This window comes from Apiospora phragmitis (assembly GCF_038363925.1).
Source record: "Apiospora phragmitis strain CBS 135458 chromosome Unknown utg000006l:1.0-5683423.0:1.0-5690449.0, whole genome shotgun sequence".
Taxonomy (NCBI): domain Eukaryota; kingdom Fungi; phylum Ascomycota; class Sordariomycetes; order Amphisphaeriales; family Apiosporaceae; genus Apiospora; species Apiospora phragmitis.
The window spans coordinates 683,561-703,340 of record NW_027117404.1 but is presented as its reverse complement, the minus strand read 5'-3'; the positions used below and the strand labels follow the sequence as shown (position 1 = coordinate 703,340).

Here is a 19,780-nt window from a genome sequence, read left to right as displayed (position 1 = left end):
AGGCGTTAAAAAGTAATAAAAGTGAATAAAATAATATATATATTACTTTTTTATATAAAATATAAATTTACCTCTTATATTATTTTTTAACTTTTTAAAAAAACATAATATTAATAATAATTATATAAATTAAAATAATTTTAAACATTATTAAAAAATAACCTCGCCCTTTTATAAAAAAATAAGAAAATACACTAATTATTATATTAAATTAAAATAATTTTTTTTACTATTATTTAAATAATATTAAAATAGCTTATTAAACGCTATTATATAATAAATAAAAAGCTTAATTAAATATATAATAAGCGTATATATACTCTTATTATATAACGTTAAAACTGCTAGTTTTTATAAGTGGTAGACGGATTAAAGCACCTATATGCATGCTCCGTATATTCCAAGCTAATCCAGATACGATCAGGTACGTACAGGCAATAGCAGTTGCCGCTTAATCACCCGGCTCCATCTTCTGGCCAATAGGAACACGCCTAGAACGCCCGTGACTAATCAACCTTCTTGGCGGCAAACTCCAATCCGCAATAGCCGCAAAGCTTCCCTCCCCCGCAACCCTTTCGGTGCAACACAAGGACCTGCCAATTCTTCCGAAATGGAATCTCCGAAGCGGAAGCGTGCCCGTCTGGCGTGCCAGCCCTGCCGCGAGCGCAAGCGGAAATGCGACGGCCAGGACCCTCCTTGTTCCACCTGCAGCCAGTGGGGGTATGAGTGCAGCTACCAGGCCCGACGGCCGTCGTCCCAAACACCAGCACTGGCCTCACCGAGACCACCGAACGTCATAGCCGGACCACAGCCGCTGCATTTCGACGTAGTCACCCCTGCAACTATCAAAAATACGGAAACAGCTGCGTCCGTTCAGGATGGACTCCGTCGCCGCGTCGAAGCCAATTCCGGAGCCACCACGGTGAGAAGACTCGGGCTCAAGATGGACCCGAACCGGGCCCCTAGGCTCAACCTCTTCGGATGGAACATTGGTGCAAGACAGCTATCTTCAAGTCTTCCTGCTACCACGCCGCTCCTCGTTACAGAGATTACCTCACTAGATCACATGAAGGTAAGCAATCTACATTCAACATCAGTCAGCTGTTCGACTGGCCGCTAACATACCACCAATAGGCTTTGGCCCAAGTTTATTTCGATAAGTTGGATCCGTGTTATGGCTTCATCGATAAGCAACAGTTTTTCGACCGGCTCAATGCACGATGGACGTCTGTGCCGGAGCCGAACGTGTACGACAGTGTTTTGGCAGGGGTTGCGGCCCTCGGCTGTTTGTTCTCACAACGCAACTGCACCGTCACTGAGCTGCACTTGGTGCAATCCGCTCGCTCCACCCTCGATAGCCATATCTTCTCTGTGTCCGCCTCCTTGGATCTTTTAACGGGCTGGCTGCTCCGGACGATCCACCTGCGCTTGACCGACTCGCCGTATGCTACTTGGATCGCCAGCAGTACCTTGATGCACCTTATCGAAGCCTTGGGTCTGCAGTCGGATTCGGATATGGATCCGGTTTATGCGTCGAGCTTCCCTCCTAGTGCGCAGTGCGACCCGGACCTGAAGAGAAGAATTGTGGGAGTCTCACACCACCTAAATGCTTGGACATCGTTTGACCTCGGGCTCTCCCGCGTACTGTTTCAGAAACACGACCTGCCTCTACCACCAGCGCCGAAGCCTGGTGATTACACGACCGAGCTTATTAGACTTCTCCCCACCTCTGTCAGTCTCGACCCTAGCGTAGCAGCAGAGGATGGAGGCCTTTTACCAACTCTCTCCAACATATTGAACGGGTCGCACACCCAGTTGCCATCCGTTATGGCCCAGACCAATCTTGTACTGTGTCTAGTCCGCCGCATCCTATCACAGAATTTGGACATGTCCTATCTGGCGGAACAAGTCCTCGGGCTGTTAAGAAAAGCCCTTGGTTGCGCGCGGAGCTTGGCCCAGGATTGCTCCCCTTGGCACCAAGTCGCCAACGTGCCGTTCCACATCATCTGTGTACTACTCATCATGGATACACGTTCATCCCTCGCCACACTGCCCGAAGCTATCCAAACAGTGGGGCTTGTTGCCTCCATCTACGACACCGAGACTATGCGAGAAGCAAAGCGCACAGCGTACCTGCTGGTGCTTCTACATCAACAGCGCCGCAAAGACGACCTTGCTGTCTTCGGCAAGGCGCTCGCCGAGAACCTACCAGAGCCTCGTATGGATCTAACACCGCAGAACCCCACCCATTTCAATACCTCTGAAGATCATGCGTGGTTGGAAGCCTTGGTTGCGGACTTGCCGTCTCTAAGGGATGCCGACCTGGATGAGTTTCTGAACACCGACATGATCGGGGGCCCTCTTTTCTTGGGCGCTTGAAGATTGCCGGATTGATGTGAACAAGAGCTGTTTTCATCCTCAAGCATTCATAACAAGATAAGCTTCGACATAAGCCTCTCGTGCCTCACCGATAGGAATAAGGTGTGGCAATCCCAAGCAATGCCAAAGGTTAGTGAGCACTTGCCGCAAGCGGACCCACTGTTGCGGGTGTTGCGGGTGGCGCGGGTAGAAGATCCCGCAGAGATCCGAAAAAAACAATACATGTAATTATGTCATCTCATGAACCATAACATCACTACATGTCCTCGAATCTCAATCTATAAAAACAACTAATCGCCATTGCAATAGGCAAGATCGAACTTGCCAGTCATCATCCTCTCATTTGCCCCCATACAACAACTTGGACAACGGCAGGCATCCTCTCGCGACCATCGGCAATATCGGCCCTCCTTTATAGTCTAGCGGAGCCATTATGGTGCAGGACGAGAAGTTACATGACGGACAGGGGAGGTCTGATACACCACCCCTATCCGAGTCGTCAGAATACATAGTCACATTCGATGGTCCGGAAGACCCAACCCATCCGTACAGATGGTCACGCTTCACAAAGTAAGTTTCATCCTGTCCCTGGAGGTCGTAGCTGAGGACCCAATTTACTCACCGAATCCGGCAAACTAGACTCTTCATATCTATAACCGTCTGCATTGGGACACTTATCGTATCGTACACCAGTGCCGTCTTTGCACCAGCACTTGAGAGCGCCATCCGCGACCTCCGCGTCGGTGCCGAGGTTGGGAGGCTTGGCACGACCCTGTACGTGCTTGGCTTCGCATTCGGTCCCGTCTTCTGGGCGCCTGCTTCGGAACTGTGGGGGCGCAAGTGGCCGCTGACGGCCGCAATGTTGGCGGGCGGCACCTTCATCATCGGCACAGCCGTGGCGCAAAACATACAAACCCTACTAATCTGCCGCTTCTTCGGCGGCGTGTGTGGAGCCTCCCAGCTGACCGTCGTGCCCGGTGTGCTGTCCGACCTGTACGACAACCGGGGACGCGGCGTGGCCATCACCCTGTACGCGCTGTGCGTCTTCTGCGGCCCCTTCGGCGCCCCCTGCATCGGCGGCTTCATCGCTGAGAGCCGGCTCGGCTGGCGCTGGACCCTCTATATCCCGGCCATCCTATCCTTCGCCAACGGCGCCCTGACCCTCCTCTGCGTGCGCGAGACCTTCGCGCCCTGCCTCCTGGTTGCCAAGGCCCAGGCGCTACGCCGCCAGCACAAGGGCAACACCAGCGGAGGGATCCACGCCGCCCACGAGCGCGTCGAGTTCGACCTGCGCCGGCTGGCCGAGAAGTACTTCACGCGTCCGCTGCGCATGCTGGCCACGGAGCCGATCCTGCTGCTCGTCTCGCTCTACATGTCGTTTGTGTACGGCCTGACGTACTGCCTCCTGGCCGGCTTTCCCTACGTCTTCGAGGACATCCACGGCATGCGGCCCGGCGTCGGCGGGCTCCCGTTCCTGGCCCTCGCTGTCGGCCAGGTGTTCGGGGTCGGCTTCGTGCTCTCGCAGCAGAAGGCGTACGCGCGGAGGCTGGCGGCGAACGACAATGTGCCGGTGCCCGAGTGGCGGCTCACGCCGACGCTGGTGGGGGCGCCGGTGTTTGCGGCGGGCATCTTCTGGTTTGGCTGGACTGGGTTCTCGCCCGAGATCCACTGGGCCGTACCGACGGTGGCGGGGCTGTTTATCGGCTTCGGGATCCTCTGCGTCTTCTTGCCGTGTTTCAACTACATCGTCGATGCCTACCTCCCACTGTAAGTCTCCAAATTGTTGACTGGGTTCTCCCCCCTTCCTTCATTGCTTTGATGGTGTTCTAACTGACTCCGACCATTAGGGCTGCCTCGGCTGTTGCAGCCAACATTATTCTGCGCTCATCGATTGCGGCTGGGTTTCCGCTCTTCTCCACGCAGATGTTCAAGGGTATGGGCGTGCAGTGGGCTTGTACCCTCCTTGGAGGTTTGGCTGCCCTCATGATTCCTATCCCTATCGCCTTCCGCATCTACGGACCTCGGCTGAGACAGAAGAGCCCGATGCTGATGGAGTTCAACTCGAGTAAAGCATGATCATAACGATTCGTGTTTTATGAAGCGATGGTCCTTCTTTCAAAGAGATTGGATTCGAGTGTGTACGCAGAGGTGATTCGATTGCCCCTTGCGTTTGGCAGCTACTTGTAGGATATTAATAGAATGTGTATAGATGTCATAATTACTACATGATAGGTTAAACACATATAAGAATGTCGGTAGAAATGTTAGCCTTTGGTAGGGTATCAAAATGAAACTGGTTATGCGGTGGCGTCAGAACAGAACCCATCACTATTGATGCTACTGACCCACACATGGCTTGTCAATACGGAGCCAAGGAACATAGAGTCCTCTATCCAAACTAGCTACTTTGGAATTATCTAACTAGAGGGGGTCAGCTCCTATAGGGTCGGTGGCGTATGTAACCTGGGCTAACATATTCAGCCCGTGCCTAGCGCCCTCAGCCCCCGGGGCTATAATCTTCAGCTGAACGAACCTCGTCACCATTTCCTTTCAGCTGTGGCGTTTGGGCTTCATTAGTTCCACTATATGTATCCTTTGTCGCCCTGAGGTTCGGCTTTCTTGACGACTTCATCCTTCTCCGTATAAAAGATATATCAGAAATGTCTTCAAGTGTTTATAACCTTGTCGATCTGAGGGAAGCGCCCAGGTCGACGATCCGGGTGCTTGAGTTAGACTCCGGAGAGCCAGGAGCTCCTTTGACTGGTTCGCTTATCCTGTGCTCACTTTATGGCACCGGCGCATTGCCGTATACGGCACTTTCATATACCTGGGGCCAACGGACGGCCGAAGACACTACCATACAGCTACAAGGGGCAACAAGCCCGGTGGAGGTATGGACCGAGCTCAAGTATGCCCTGAACGGGCTCCGAGAACGCCACAAGCGCGTGAGGCTTTGGATCGACGCGCTCTGCATCAACCAGTCCGATAATAGCGAGAAGAACCACCAGCTCCCGCTAATGGGAGATATATACGCGCGTGCCTCCAAGACCATCGTTTGGCTCGGTCCTGCTCGTGAGGACAGCGACCTCGCCATGGGGTGCGTCCAGACCATTGGCAACGATGGGCGCCGCGTCGGTAGGCTACCTGCCGCGACCTGGTTTGAGGGGTCCTTTCAGGAGGCCGACTGGGCCGCCATTGCCGCCTTTATGGCAAGGCCGTGGTGGGGCCGGGTCTGGATCATCCAAGAGGTGCTGAAGTCTCGAAACTCCGAGTTCCGATGCGGCGAAGCGACCACCTCCATCGACGACTTCGTGGCCCTGGAGGAAGTACGCCGCGAACACGCCAGACAGGTCCCGGGGCTACGCCAGATCCGGTCGTACCCCCTGAACAACATCCTGTCGGCCTGGACCCTCAACCGCCGCGACGCCAACAGCGACGCGTGCCCGCTATTCGACTGGCTGAGCATCACGCACCAGTTCGCCTTCACGCAGCCGCGCGACCGGTTCTACGCGCTCCGCGACCTGGCCACGCCCGGCGCCCGGCGGGCCATTGCGGCTGAGTACGACGCGGCGAGGCTGTCGGACGCCCTGCTCAACGTCCAGGTCGCCGTACACGTGCTGACGGCGGAGCAGCGGACGCTGCTGCCGCTTCAGACTTCGTGGCGGAAGCGCACGCGGGGGCTACCGTCTTGGTGCCCGGACTGGTACACGCCGCAGGAGGGGTATGTGGCGTTCGTGTTCCATGCGCCTGCAGTAGAAGCGTTGACGAGGGAAGACGGGACTACCTTGCCACCAGAGCCGCCGCGGTTGGCGTTCCAGGCCTGCGGGCCCCGTCACACCAGGGCGATAGTAGCATTCGAACCCCGAGCCGGGTCATCCTTGACGAACGAAACGGCGGGACGGTGTTGCCTTCGGGTCGATGGCTGGCATTTCGACGAAATTGAGGCCCGCAAGGCGTTCCCCGCGATCGACCTGTCGAAAGAGACAACGCCCCAACTGCAAGCCGACGGCCGGGCCGCGCGGCGCCGGGCCCTGTACAAGAAGTGCGCGGCCTGGCGGCGCGTCGTCGAGCGGCGCATCGAGGGGGACCAGCCCAACCCGTACGGGTCACCCGACGCCCTGCAGGCGGCGTTCTGGCGCACGCTCATCGCCGATCGAGACGAGGATTGGAACGGCCCGCCTCCCGACGAGTTCGGCGACGGCCTCGATCGGTTCTTGGATAGCAAGGGCGAAGACGTGCAGGGGTCTATGGCGTTTCTGGTGCCGGCGGTCTCCAGGCTCGCGCGGCGGGCGTTTGTGGTCACGAAGAGGGGTTATTTGGGCTTGGCGCCGGTGGGGTGCCGAGTGGGTGACCTCGTCTGCGTTCTCACGGGGGGGGCCGTGCCGTTCATACTGCGTCGGGAGAAAGCGCTGCATCGGGGTGGTGGAAAGGGAGAAGGAGGTTCAGTGGGCTCTACTGTACAGTATCACAAGTGGGTTGGCGAGTCTTTTGTGCATGGCATCATGCGAGGTGAATGGGTCTCTGAGTTGGAGAAGAAGCAAAAGCTACGGTCAGAGATGATGACATTCGAAGTGACATAGATGGCTAAACTGCGAAGAGTGTAGTATTCATTCGTTCCAGTATGTCAAGGCTGGGAGACAAGACTAGAACGAGGTATGTGTTTATGAGCTATTGTGTTAGACCCCGGACGAATAAAGCACAACGATGGGGGTTGAACACCTGGAAGAATTGAGCTAGATAAACACAGCTTTCAACATGATACCGTTGTACCGTCGCGTTCAAAACTCAAGATACGGAGGCAGTGTTGCATTTTCGTGCGAGCCTGGCCGTCCAAGCCTGCAGCCCATACCCCACCAGCATCATGACGCCGGCGATTTTGGTAACGTCCGTCAGGTTTGATTTGGCGCGTGTCGCAGTATAGACAGGGGTAAGCCCCTTATCACAGCCATCGCATTATGCTAGCTATTCCTTTTGTGTATAACTATAATATATATAGCACCACAGTCCAGTTATCTTCTATTATTTCTCTTTCTTCTTTTAGCGACCACTTTTTGTATCATCTGTTGCACTCGATCGTGCCACAGCGTGGGCTTACGTGATGCTTACATTGCTGGGATTGAGGTGTCTTGGATAAGAGGTGACCCATTCCTTCCGTTACATGTCGTTCAGATCCAACGGTTACACATCTGCCATGGGTGAGGGACACAAGACCTTCTCAATGTTCCACAGTCGCTTCGTGTAAGCATTCTTGGGAAAGTCCAATCAGAGGGAATTATGGAGGCAAAAGTTCAAGCCGGAGGCTCAATTCGACGCCCCATGGATATTATCCTTTGCTATGATGCAGAACTTGACGTGCTTATCTTCAAGGCAAGCCTCAATAATGTGTATATATAAAAACTTAAGACATCTTCTGTCATTCGGTCAGTGATTTATAAACACCTATGTCTTAATGTGTACCACGACAAAGAGTCAGAAGAGGAAGAGTCTGGGGTTCCAAGATATTGCGCATCGTAATTAGTATTGGTACACTTGTGTCTCGGCCGCAAGCGAGAACTTCAGCTCCATCGCATCACTTGTCACTAAAGCCCCCTGCCCTCCCCTCCCCCTTTCTCCTTTCTATTTTGTCACCTTTGTCTTGCTCCAGTCAGTGCTTCTTATCCACAGCTTTAGAGTATCGAACGCTTGGAATAATACGACCCCAAGCTCATCACCGCATACTCTTCTACTTATCTCAGATCCATATGACAAGGTTGAATATCATGACTGAGGCACAATTCGACGACTCACACCGGGAAACCCAGCCCGAGTCGGGGCTTGAGGTGGTACAGTCCGAGTATTACCCTCACCCGGTGCCTCAAGTCCATATTTCCGAGTCGCATAACGACTCGTACCCGGTCCAGCCTGACTTTCATTACGATGGATTGGGACACCACTACGCCGGGGAGGTTCACTCGGATAAAATACATGTCAGCCACCCAGATACTGAACGGCGACCCGACAATTCGTGTATGAGCAGAAGAAAGATTGTTATAGTCGCTGCCATTGGTGTCGTATTAATCCTCGCAGCCGTCCTTGGTGGTGTTCTTGGTTCGCGAGCCTCAAAACGGAACAACGAAAGTCTGTCCGAACTGTTTTCAACAGATGCCATGACTGGGTCTACTACAAGCGTCTCTCCCGGTCTCGCTCCCGCAGCCATCTCATGGGGTTCCCCGCACCTTGAAGTCTACGCCTTGACTAAAAACACCACGCAATCTATCTACCGGAAGTGGCGTTCTTCTAATGCGACATCACTGAGCGACTTCACACCACCTGGCAAGGACATGGCACTTGTAGGCGGCTCTATCGACACTAACCTAGCTCCTTATATTGCTGGCGCTCTTCAGTTGGTCCCAATTGACACCAGCTTTGTTCCCCGAACCGAAATCCATACCCGCAGTACAGCTGCCCCGACTTGGCGCCACAAGTTCCATGACAACGACAACCCTTTATTGCCGGAGGGTCCTGACAATTGGGATGATATTAGTTCCAGCTTGAGTTCCTGAGCGCACCAACGATGGTCCAATATGCAAGATCAGAAGGCATGGTGAAAGTCTTCTGCATGGGAAAAGGGAGCCATGGTGCTGCAATGTATTACTTCCATCTAGAGCTTGGATCACCGTGGTCAGCTGCTTTACCAATTCGCGACGACGGGCCAAGTTTGCACACGGTAAAAGTATCCTCCTTCAAGCGAACTCTAATTAATGCTTGAAGACTGACTTGATCCCAAGTGGGCTACCCCAGCGGTGGTGGCTTGGGCCGGGGACGACTCGCGCCTTGACGTTTTCGCGGTGTCACTTGTGGATAACCATATCCTACATACCTTCAAAGAGACTGAGATGGATGAGTGGGCCGAATATGAAAATCTGAAAGGCTTTGCGACGGTACTGCCTACCGTGGTCTCGCGTGAGCCCGGAAGGCTCGACGTCTTTACCCGCGGCGGTAATGGTGGTCTTTGGCACCTTTCCTATGAGAATGATAGCTGGGCTGCTGGGTGGAGCCAGATCAGCGGCACCACGCGGATCCAAGGACAGCCCGACGCGGTGAGTACGGGCTCCGATAGCATAGACGTTTTTGCTTTGGGAGAGAATGGTGCCCTGCTATACAAGACATACGACGGCGTGGCTGGGAAATGGAGGCCCGAAGATGGGTTTACGACTCTCATATCGAGCGGGCTGGTGGGTCACCCTAAGGCTATTGCTCAGGTCTCTGAGGTACATGTGTTCGCATACAACAACCAGAATCAGATGCTCTGGCAGACAATCGGGACCAACAAGTCAACGACGGGCGACGCAATAGTCTGGGCTCACGTGCCTTATCCCGTCGTGTAGTCAACGGGTGTCCAGCGAACCAACAGATATTCTTTTTCCAGACCGCAGTTAGTTGGCTTGAAGTGTGTAAAAAGAGATTGGATTTTGAGTTGATAGTTACAGCTAGCCAATAGACCCATAAAATCAGGACTTGCAATGGTAGCACATCCGGAACAACAGCGTTAAGACAAAGCTATTCATGACACAAGCCATCATTTCCAGAGTGACAGCAGACCTAACCTCTTGGCCACGACGTACCCAAAGTACAGGGCCTTGGCATCACCACTCGATATGCCCGCCAAGTTCCCTGTAATCATCCCCAACGCCCAGTACATCCAGGGCAGTGCCAGTACCGTCACTGCCAAGATCACGTAGATAATGGTGCCAGAGACGAACTTGGCGCTTGCCTACAGGACACAGCAAGACCATATCATGAGTATCAGGGGCAGCATCAGGAGCCCAGCGAATACGGAGGTTAGGATGAATAGGGGCCCGAATCGGTGGTTGATCAACTCAGCGAAGTAGTGGGGTAACGAGATCATGAGGGTGCCAGCGACGCCCGCAAGTGATCCCAATATCCAGAGGAGGGCTAGCCAGATCAGGCAAGGAAACCTAGAATCGTCACAATCAGTCTGGTTCTCAGTCTCACTCATATCAAGGAGGGTAAGCAGAAGACGTACCCTTGCAGTTACCCCTGCCTTGTCTCCGTAAGCTTTATTACAACGCTCGACCTCCAAGCCCTGGTTGTGGACGAAGGACATGATCATGGGCAGGACCGAGATGCAGACGGATGTAGTGAGCATCCAGACGCCCAGCGTGGCGAAGGGCCACGACCTCCAGCAGCGGCGGATGGAGATGGACGTCAGTACGACTGTGATGACGAGCTGGACGGAGCCGAGGACGATGTCGGAGCGTCGGTGGCTCAGCCGCTTCCACGGCCTCAGGGGCTGGCGGCCCAGGACGAGCAGCGCCGCCATGTAGTAGGTCAGCATGTGCGAGGCGAAGCCAATGCCGCCGAAGGGCAGGGCGTAACAGGCGGCTTCGTCGACCTTGATGGCTTGGATGTCGGCCGCGGCGTCTGTGTAGTTGAACGAGGTCGTGTTGTTGGACATGTTGGGCAGTTGGAATCGTGTTACCGACACAAAACGCTCGCGGTTGCGTGAATCAAAAGCCGGCCTTTAACAAAGTTTCGATTCATTGCAGCTCTAGAGAAGAACAAGATCTGTTATAGTCGGTGACGAAACAGATAAGCGTCAGGATTCTTGATCAGAACCGTGGCGAGGGGCGCCCGGTCAATAGTCATCCGCGGCAAGTTCCATTTCTCTCTCCATGCAGCGCTCAAATCTAGGGCTAGTCACTATGATTGGCGAGTGCCCGCGCTTGGTATGCATGATATGCCTGATACTCGTCTTGATATTGGCTACGACTTTCTTGCAGCAAGTGCCGACCAGGAAAGCTAGGGCGCCCCAGCTGAGCCCGGGTCACAATCTCTCATTGGCGGTGGCTGAAAAGATTCAGGTCGAGACTCGCTAATCTGGCAAAGCCCATCCAATGTCCATTCGTAGTCACCCCCTGGCCTTTGCCTTACGAGGGTCATTGGTGCAGAAGATCATGTAGCCGGAAGCCTCTGGCCGCAGGGGGGGGGGGGGGCGAACTTGGAGGGGGAGGTTAGATATCCAAATTAATGCCTGATCTTTCAACAAACAGGTGGCCGATTGGTATAGTGGGTGTGGGCGCTTCTCTAGATGGGCGATTTGGCTTGGACAACCTATTCAAAAGGCTTCGAGTTCAAATCTAACCCATACAAAACAAAAGACTTAGCGGTAGCATGTTAACCACTAATGCCACGACACACCTATTTCTTTTTCTTCTTCTTTATAGGTCGTGAGAAAGGATGCCAAATAATGTCTGGTTTCATTCAAAGTCGTGATTTGATCAGGCAAAAGGATCCAAGTGTTGAGTATTATGAGTCCCTGATAAAGCCACCAGAGTGTGGTTTTAATCAACCCCGATGAAAGACTTGAGCAGGCATATCAACAAGTCATGTACATTTTATAGGGACCTAGTGGAATATGGAAAATGAAGCTTCAAATTCGATATAGATGCTACCCGCTTATTGATATTACAAATTACTAAAGCATTACATTCAGAAACCACCTGCAAAGTTTCCTCAGCCCATCCCACTCAGGCGCTTATCCGCCTCCACCATTTGCTCGGCATGCCATACCCGATGGCGTTTCATACTATCCTCGGCTAGGTGTATCCTCTTTTCTGCCTCATCCATCTGCTCCTTGTGCCAGACCCGATGTTTTACCATGCTGTCGTCTGCCGAGTTCAGTCGTTCGTCTGCTTCCCTCATCTGTTCGGCGTGCCAGATACGATGTTTCTCGATGGCATCATCTGCCGCGCTGAGCCGCTCATCGGCTTCTTTCATCTGCTCCACGTGCCAGATACGGTGGCTTTTTATGCTATCGTCGGCTGCGGCCAGTCGTTCGTCCGCCTCTTTGATGGCTCGGACATGGAACTCGCGGTGTTTAATCATGCTGTCGTCCTTCATGGCCAGCCTCTCATCCGCTTCCTTCATGGCCTGGGTATGGAACTTTCTGTGTTCCTGGATGCTATCCTCCGCCGCCGCCAATCGCTCGTCGGACTCCTTGATGGCCCGCGTGTGGAACTCTCGATGCTTGATCATGCTGTCGTCGGACATGGCCAACCGCTCGTCCGCCTCCTCCATCGCCGCCACGTGGAACTTCCGGTGCTCTTGGATGCTGTCCTCGGCGGCGGCGAGCCGCTCATCGGCCTCCTTGATGGCGCGGGCGTGGAACTCGCGGTGCTTGATCATGCTGTCGTCGGCCATGGCGAGGCGCCCGTCGGCCTCCTTCATGGCCTCGGCGTGGAAGACGCGGTGGGCCTCGATGGAGGACTGCGCCTCGCCCAGGCGCATGTCGGCCTCCTGCATGGCACGCATGTGGAAGAGACGGTGCTTCTCCATGCTCTTTTCGGCCTCGGACATCTTCCGGTCGTGGTCGACGGCCCGCAGGCGCGCCTCGCACTCCTCCATGGCGCGCCGGTGCTCCGCGTGCAACCACTTGAGGCGCTTGTCGTTCTCCGTCTGCCCGACGTCCCAGCCCTCTGGCTCCACAAAGTGCTTGGACGCGAGCCGCTTCGCCATGTCCGGCGGCGGAGGAAAGGTGCTAGGAGCGTCCATAGTAGTGTTTCGCGCGACCGGAGCGCGGTGGGGGTATGGGGGAACTGAATTAGCAAGTGCGCAGGCCAAAGGAATGCAATTATTGATGATCGTTTCAATTAAGAAGGGCTGAAGCAATGGGTTTTCGATAGTTGAGGTCTAAGTGTGGTGAGCGCGAGTGTTGCAGGTTCGATGGACGTTGTCATGATGGGGCAGCATGACGTCACGGGGCCGGGTCAAAATACTTGTTTCTTGGGCAGATTCAAAAACAACAAAAGCTTAAGTTGCGTGCACCACTCATCAATCGCACGATGACTTTCATGACGATCAGGAATCAATTTCAATCATAAAATACCAAGAAGTCGCCCTCCCTAAGCCTAGCATCCAGAATGCGTTCGTTGAAAGGAGGTTGCACAGAAGCTCGGCATCAATTAAAGACTCACAGATGGATTTCATCAGGATCGATCAATTAAGCACGTAGATTGGGTTTCTTGGTTTCACTAAACGAAAGCTGAAATTAACTTTCCACATAAGAAGATGCCTGGCTCGACGGTGAGTTTTGAGATAGCCGTTGAGGTGCATCTGCCCAAATCCCCTGAGAGCCTCAAGCGCTACTCAGGGGTTCAGACACACGTTACTTTACCGGTTGTCTCCAGCACAAGATTGTTGTGCGAGCGCTCTCATATCTGTGTTGATTCAGTAGATTTTGATGGATGGATAGGTCTTCCAGTAATTTGGTTCCGAATGCATGGATTAGTCTCAAATCGCCATCTCAGATGGTGGCACCATGCAATGCAATTGCTTCCTGTTACTCTCCCAAGAGCTTGTGATGGGTGTTGCGATGAAACATAACGCCATCATGTTCAAGTTGCATTTTTCTATGTTTAGGTAGATCCTAGAGCTTTGGAGTTGACGGTGATTCTCCGGTATTGCTACCTACATGACACCTTCGGGTAGCATCTTACACGCTCGGGAAGCTACCACGGATATGTCTATCCAATGCATTACTTTGGTTGTGCAAGACAACCTACTTGTCGGGAAGCTTCAGATTCCGCTAACTGTTACAAATGATTGAAATTTCTGTAGATATTTGCGAGTACAAGTCGCTAACCTCATACTTTTGGTTGGTGAGCTTTCTAAGTATCGAGCATGTGTTTTGATATCCATTGTGCTTGGCTATTTCTGTTGCAAACTCAGTATGAAAAGTCCTTTTTCCCAGAGTAATTACCATTCCACACTTGCGGAAGTCGCGTCCTTTTGACTCGAAAATTTGAAGATGATGTACCTCCTTCTATGTCATCGTTTCATTGACCATTGACCGTTGGTCCAATTGCCTGTCGAGACTGCACCACAGCTCAACTGCCTCGGGAAAAATCCGCAAATCAGACAACACGGAACATTGCGATTTCTCTTCTCGATTACTTCTTCTCCCATCCATTGAGCATTCTTTTGGGTAGCTTCTTCTTCTTGGACGCTGTGCTCGGGTTCGGCGAGCTGAGCTGTTTGCACGTTTTCAACCGATTTCCTCTTCACATGCTCGGAAGCACCAATCCGACCCCATTAACCTGGTTGAATATCAAGAAGCCACCACGATGACCAGCAATATCCTACTCGATCGAGACAAGGACCTCGCCCTGCAAAAGTCATCGAGATTGGCCCGGCTTCCCCCCGAGCTTCATCTGATCATTGCAATGAGAAGCGACTCTGATGAAACACTCTTCGCCTTGATAAGAACCTGCAAATGGCTTTTTGGGGTCTACGGTGACGCCCTGTACAAGCGCAACATTCGACACGATAACGGCAGTGCTGTGTTCAAGATTTCGCGCAATGGTGAAGTCGCAGCCTTCCAGCATCTCGAGCGCGTCGCTGCGAGCATGAAGGAAGGCCTTCCAGCACTGAACAGGGTGCAGTTCAGATCATTGCAGGGTCAAATATTCATCGGCAGCTCCCTGGAAGATCGATCCCTATGCCCCTTCCCAGCGGAAAACTCGTTCACAGCGCTCCACTGGGCTGCAGCTGGGGGCCATTCGGGCGCGGTACAATGGCTCATCGCCAAGGGCGCGGAATACGGTGTTCTTGGCAGATCTTTGGAAGAGAGGTTTATGCCTATGCTCATGGGTAGAAGAGGAATACGGTCCGCTTTTATAGGGTGCATCAGCAAATCGTGCACCCCGCTGTTTATTGCTGTGTGCGCCGGCCATCTCGAGGCAAGCCGCCGCCTCCTCGATGCTGGGTCCACGCTCGATGCCTATCCTGACCAAGATTCAGAAGTAACAATACTCGATGTTGCTATCATCTACGGCCATGTCGACCTCATACGGCATCTCGTCCAGAACGGCCATTACAACCCGGCGCGTGGCTACCTCTACACTGCTGTTGCATCCAAAGAGAGAACGAAATCGCTACGTTGTTTAGCTGGACTCGGCCATGAAATTTTCGAAGTCCTCAGGTTTCTCATCGTGACAGAATACTCTGACGCCATCTCCGAGGTATTGGCGATGTTACAAGATTCAGGCATGGGTCTCGATCTCAACCGCGCTGACGCCTGCGATCCTTCGAGGAACCAAGCGACCGCCCTGCTTTTAACTTGTATAACCAGGTGCAAGATTTACAAAGAAAAGAGGAAGGATTTCACGAGGGTGGTGCGGTTCTTGATCAGTAAAGGCGCAGATGTAAACTACCAGGTCCAGGCCAGACATCCGCGACGTGGCGGTGCCATTCATCTACTAGAATCCGCCTTACTCCTTGAAAACGACAATGGAGCCCTTGTTCAAGACCTCATAGAGGGGGGTGCCCGAGTGCGTAGACCCAGCGGCGAACAATCACTTATCGATATTTATGTGCAAGCACTTTACTTGGGTAGCGAGCTTCGTCACGACTTCAGGATGACCAGAGCTCATGGGTCACAAACTCTAGCTGGAATCCCCTCCCGCCCCTGCATTGCAGTATACAAGGTGAAACTCATTCTGGACCATGGTGCCTGCCTCACTAGGCACAAGAGCTATGGGCTTCTTCAACTCGAGTTAGTATATAGGCTTGCTACATCCAAAAGCCATGCTCGAATGGGTCCGAGGGCCGCCGAACTCTCGCTGCTCCAAGTTCTTGTCGACTCTGGAACCTCCAGAGAGCCTGACGCTAGAATTGATTCTATCTCGTCTCCTAGCTATCTCTTTCGAGCACTGGTCGGCAGGCACTATGACGTTGCGCGCATCTTTCTTCGGCGAGGCGGTACATGCTTCGGGGTTTCCGATCGTATGACGTACGTCTATGAACGTTATGATCAAATGCCGGATGATCTCAGAAATCAGATCGATGGAGCCTACTTTCTCTGATTTCCGATTCGAGAGTTTTCTTGGAGACCTGGCTGGCCAAAAGACTGGCAGGCAGTGATGTTGGATTAGACCTAGGTGCATGGTTGACTAGAAGGGAGTCTTGCATCCAGCGACATCTTTTGCTTTGACAGCATTGAGAATAGATAATACTGTTACGTCTTCTGGTTATTCGTGTTGCTGCAGGCCGTCCCAAGTCGTCCACTTCGCACCCCGCAAAGCTTTTCATCACGTAATAACTTACACGCACAGCACTGTATCCCCAGCAGGGGTGATGTAAATGGCTATAGTAAGATGACGACTCATTGTTAACTTATTTATGGAGATCTAAGCCGTAATGAACTGAGCTCAGAAAATGCATCAAATAATTTGAATGTGAGGCTGGAGCAAACTCGACGCAATCACATGATGTGATTATCAAGACGCTGGTTTCAGGTGGCGCCGACAGAGGAAATTGTCTTGATATGCAATCCAGTCGGGGTTGGGTATTCAATGTGTGCAGCTCCGGTGGCTAGGAGACTGTTCAAAACAGGCACATAGAAAGCACCTCGAAATATGTAGGTTTTCATGCAAAAGCTCTTTTGCGCCAGACTGCATCTGTTGACCTCCTTTTCACAAAACACACACCTCAAACAAAAAGTCTTCACCCCCCGCAACACCTTCCTCCGTCGCCAGCATCAATTGCAAAAAACACCTCGCTTGAGATCCCAACAGCTTCTCAACTTATTGCTCCCTTTCGCAATGGCTAAGAAGTCGAAGAATAATCGGTCGCGTGATGCTTACGCTGCCGACACTACCGCTGCCGATGGCGCCCAGGAACAAGGTGCTCGTGCTCGAGGCAAAAAGGGAGCCTGGGCTGGTCGCCTTCGCTCCAACCCGACTCCGAGTGCTTCCGCGATCGCCAAAAGCAAGAAGAAGGGGAAGGGTCCTTCGATGCGCCCGCGATCTGCTACCCGAATCGCCAAGTCAGAGCGCAGACGCCAAGTAAGTCTTGTTAAACGCACGCCATGGTGATCACATTTGGGTGCCGCCGCTAATAAATCGCGGGAACACAGAACAAACTGCTGGCGGAGGCCATGGAGCGCCTCACCCTTGTCACCGGGGACAGTCGGGGCGCCGTCGCCAGGGACAGTCGGGAAGCCGTCGCCAGAGACGGTCAGGGCGCCGTGGCCGAGGACAGTCAGGACGCCATGAAGATCGACTCCTAAGATGCTGCGGATGACTGCTGTCGCGTCTCCGACAAGTCGCTAATGCCCGAGCTGCCAAGACTGGACAATACCTTCTGCGAGTTCTCTCAATGATGCCAGATCACACAGCAGGCGATATGGTACCCGATACCCTTGTCCAATGATGCAAGTGGGTATTCCGCAACTGGAACAGACCAGCACAAAGGCCTTGGCGGGTTATTCACGTCTGTCATTAAGAACTGCTGCGCCGATGACCGATCTGATAGATGAACCATAGCTACTGTAAATTCATTAGTTGCACGCTCAACCAGAAAATGTATTTTCTTTCTGCTATCGTGCTCTTCTGTGGTTCATGGTTTGTCGTGACACGATTGCGCAGTGGATACTGTGATCTCCCAACTCCGCCAAAGCGAAAGCCAACCTGTGCAGTCGGTCTGGACGACAACTTTCCTAGCTCAGTCAACTTGTGCTCCAGGATAGCCTATGGTATCGGAGAATTAAGGTATGGTCCGGCCATGCTGAGCCAAACTCCAGGGGTTTCCTCGTTTCTGCTTGTATGTATAGACTCGTCATGTCACGTCCCTGGACACCTAGTACAAGATCACTGAACACACAAGCACGGCAGAGGTAAGTAGGTAATAATTCATTGAGTACGTACATCTACTCCTAAATCAACTCGTTTGCCCACTACTAAACAGCGCGGGCGGCTTCGCGGAATCGCAGGCGTCGTGTCTGGCATTTGTACAGACAGCTGAAGGCACCGATCAGAGGCGCATTGGCACTGGTATTCATCCCCCACACCCACTAGCCTCGCGCTTTCGAGAGCTCCAAGGCAAAACCACAAGTCCAGCTGGCCATTGGCAATGGCGCCCTCCAGCAGTGTCCAACATTTGCCGCGTAGGAGTGTCTTCAACAAGCACCCCGCCAGCCACTCATACTTCAGTCCGCCTTCGGGGATGATATCGACTGTAGTCATCCACTTCGAGGCCCGCAATATGGCAGACTTCTGAGACTCAAGGGCATTGATGGGATCCTCCTCCACATATTCAGGGGCAATATCCTCTATGCGAGGTTGTGAGACCTCTTCCTCACATTTGAGGTCTGCAGGTGGGCTCGGCATGTTTTCGTCTGGCTGGGCCGCGAGCTCGGCCGTCACCAAAGGCAACCAGGTGTCGAACGGGTATGCCGATTGCACAGGTTCCGAGAATAGGTTGCAAAATGCTTCGCTCGGCCCGTCTACATCCAAACCCGATTCCTTGTATACCTTGGCCCAAATCTCGATATCCACGTGCCAGGCGACATAGTCATGGGACCAGCCGCCTATCAAGGCATAATGGCGCTGAGTGTCCGTTTCGTCTCTGCCAAGAGTGTCGCCAATTATGATGTCCTCAGCCTCGGCCACCATTTGTCGTAGCTTTGGTTGAACTTCGTCCACAGTGATGCTAAGAAGGGCGGGCAGGACTGCCAAAGCCGTGCCGAAAACCTTTCTGCGGCGGGTCAGAGCCATGTCCGTTCTGAGATGCAGCGGAGTGTGAGTCATCTTGATGGTTTGTCCTGTGTGGTTTAAACAGCCAGTCGCTAGCTAGAGTGATTTGCATCAGTACGCGTTCCAGTGTTGGCCAGTTAGGAAGAAGCAATCGTGGTAGAAGCGACGAGGGTGTCAGAGGACTTACCGGAGAGATGGGAGTAAACCTATGTACGTTGAGGATAAATCCAAAGGCTTTCCAACAAATACAACAATAGTGGCGATGGGCTGAGCAATAGAAGAAATGGGAATGGGAATGTCAAATGATGGTGATGGAGAGTTGGCCGATTCAGGTGGCAGAAGGGCTGGGAAAGCATACAATCATTTTGGCCGTTCAATGCAACTTCCGTCAATCCGCGTTGGTGAAATAAAAGTGCCATTGTTCCTTCCTCTTGATTTTGCCTTCCCTAGCACCCTATGGCATCCAGCATTTGAATAATCTGACAGCCTAGGCGGGTACACGACCAGAACACTTCCTTGTAGGTGCGTTCAATCAAATGTTTACAGCAGTTCATTACTTTACCAAAGCGTCCACAAGGAATTGCAGCTGGGCGTTCTTTTGCAACAAGCATCTTCCCCGAAGCTTCCCCTCTTCTCAACTCATAAACGTTTGACGAGCTCCCGAATCATCAATTTTCGATTGCCTCCAGTCATTGTCGATCAAGAGCCTGATTCGACGGCCTGCATGAAGCCTTCCTTCCACCCGCTCCATCCACGTCCTCGAGATTGGTGACATCTGGGTAAGCTAGTCTCACAATTTACAGGAGAGCGCGATGCGCACGTTTCCCTTTCTTCCTCACTGCCTGTTTCCAGTGGTTTCCCTCAGG

At 52.8% G+C, this 19,780-nt stretch overlaps 10 protein-coding genes across 10 annotated transcripts; 7 read left to right on the top strand and 3 right to left on the bottom strand.

Moving 5' to 3' along the window:
* Positions 1-610: 610 nt before the first annotated feature.
* PG994_005506 (uncharacterized protein) lies at positions 611-2,379 on the top strand (the record flags this gene model as incomplete). Its single annotated transcript, XM_066856915.1, has 2 exons — positions 611-1,072; positions 1,135-2,379. The coding sequence occupies 2 exons, from the start codon at positions 611-613 to the stop codon at positions 2,377-2,379; spliced, it is 1,707 nt and encodes a 568-aa protein (XP_066716184.1).
* Positions 2,380-2,499: 120 nt separating this feature from the next.
* PG994_005505 (uncharacterized protein) lies at positions 2,500-2,797 on the top strand (the record flags this gene model as incomplete). Its single annotated transcript, XM_066856914.1, has 2 exons — positions 2,500-2,603; positions 2,689-2,797. 2 exons carry the CDS (start codon positions 2,500-2,502, stop codon positions 2,795-2,797), a joined length of 213 nt encoding a protein of 70 aa, XP_066716183.1.
* Positions 2,798-2,812: 15 nt separating this feature from the next.
* Positions 2,813-4,455, top strand: PG994_005504 (bicyclomycin resistance protein; the record flags this gene model as incomplete). The annotated part of the gene is made up of 3 exons (XM_066856913.1): positions 2,813-2,949; positions 3,019-4,146; positions 4,227-4,455. 3 exons carry the CDS (start codon positions 2,813-2,815, stop codon positions 4,453-4,455), a joined length of 1,494 nt encoding a protein of 497 aa, XP_066716182.1.
* Positions 4,456-5,585: 1,130 nt separating this feature from the next.
* On the top strand, positions 5,586-6,959 carry PG994_005503 (uncharacterized protein; the record flags this gene model as incomplete). Its single annotated transcript, XM_066856912.1, has 1 exon — positions 5,586-6,959. The coding sequence occupies one exon, from the start codon at positions 5,586-5,588 to the stop codon at positions 6,957-6,959; it is 1,374 nt and encodes a 457-aa protein (XP_066716181.1).
* Positions 6,960-8,138: 1,179 nt separating this feature from the next.
* Positions 8,139-9,746, top strand: PG994_005502 (uncharacterized protein; the record flags this gene model as incomplete). Its single annotated transcript, XM_066856911.1, has 3 exons — positions 8,139-8,913; positions 9,024-9,085; positions 9,147-9,746. The coding sequence occupies 3 exons, from the start codon at positions 8,139-8,141 to the stop codon at positions 9,744-9,746; spliced, it is 1,437 nt and encodes a 478-aa protein (XP_066716180.1).
* A 191-nt stretch (positions 9,747-9,937) lies between these two features.
* Positions 9,938-10,837, bottom strand: PG994_005501 (uncharacterized protein; the record flags this gene model as incomplete). Its single annotated transcript, XM_066856910.1, has 2 exons — positions 9,938-10,132; positions 10,406-10,837. The coding sequence occupies 2 exons, from the start codon at positions 10,835-10,837 to the stop codon at positions 9,938-9,940; spliced, it is 627 nt and encodes a 208-aa protein (XP_066716179.1).
* A 1,058-nt stretch (positions 10,838-11,895) lies between these two features.
* Positions 11,896-12,933, bottom strand: PG994_005500 (uncharacterized protein; the record flags this gene model as incomplete). The annotated part of the gene is made up of 1 exon (XM_066856909.1): positions 11,896-12,933. The coding sequence occupies one exon, from the start codon at positions 12,931-12,933 to the stop codon at positions 11,896-11,898; it is 1,038 nt and encodes a 345-aa protein (XP_066716178.1).
* Positions 12,934-14,504: 1,571 nt separating this feature from the next.
* PG994_005499 (uncharacterized protein) lies at positions 14,505-16,244 on the top strand (the record flags this gene model as incomplete). Its single annotated transcript, XM_066856908.1, has 1 exon — positions 14,505-16,244. The coding sequence occupies one exon, from the start codon at positions 14,505-14,507 to the stop codon at positions 16,242-16,244; it is 1,740 nt and encodes a 579-aa protein (XP_066716177.1).
* Positions 16,245-16,982: 738 nt separating this feature from the next.
* PG994_005498 (uncharacterized protein) lies at positions 16,983-17,449 on the top strand (the record flags this gene model as incomplete). The annotated part of the gene is made up of 2 exons (XM_066856907.1): positions 16,983-17,225; positions 17,297-17,449. The coding sequence occupies 2 exons, from the start codon at positions 16,983-16,985 to the stop codon at positions 17,447-17,449; spliced, it is 396 nt and encodes a 131-aa protein (XP_066716176.1).
* A 669-nt stretch (positions 17,450-18,118) lies between these two features.
* Positions 18,119-18,968, bottom strand: PG994_005497 (uncharacterized protein; the record flags this gene model as incomplete). Its single annotated transcript, XM_066856906.1, has 2 exons — positions 18,119-18,160; positions 18,234-18,968. 2 exons carry the CDS (start codon positions 18,966-18,968, stop codon positions 18,119-18,121), a joined length of 777 nt encoding a protein of 258 aa, XP_066716175.1.
* Positions 18,969-19,780: the final 812 nt, after the last annotated feature.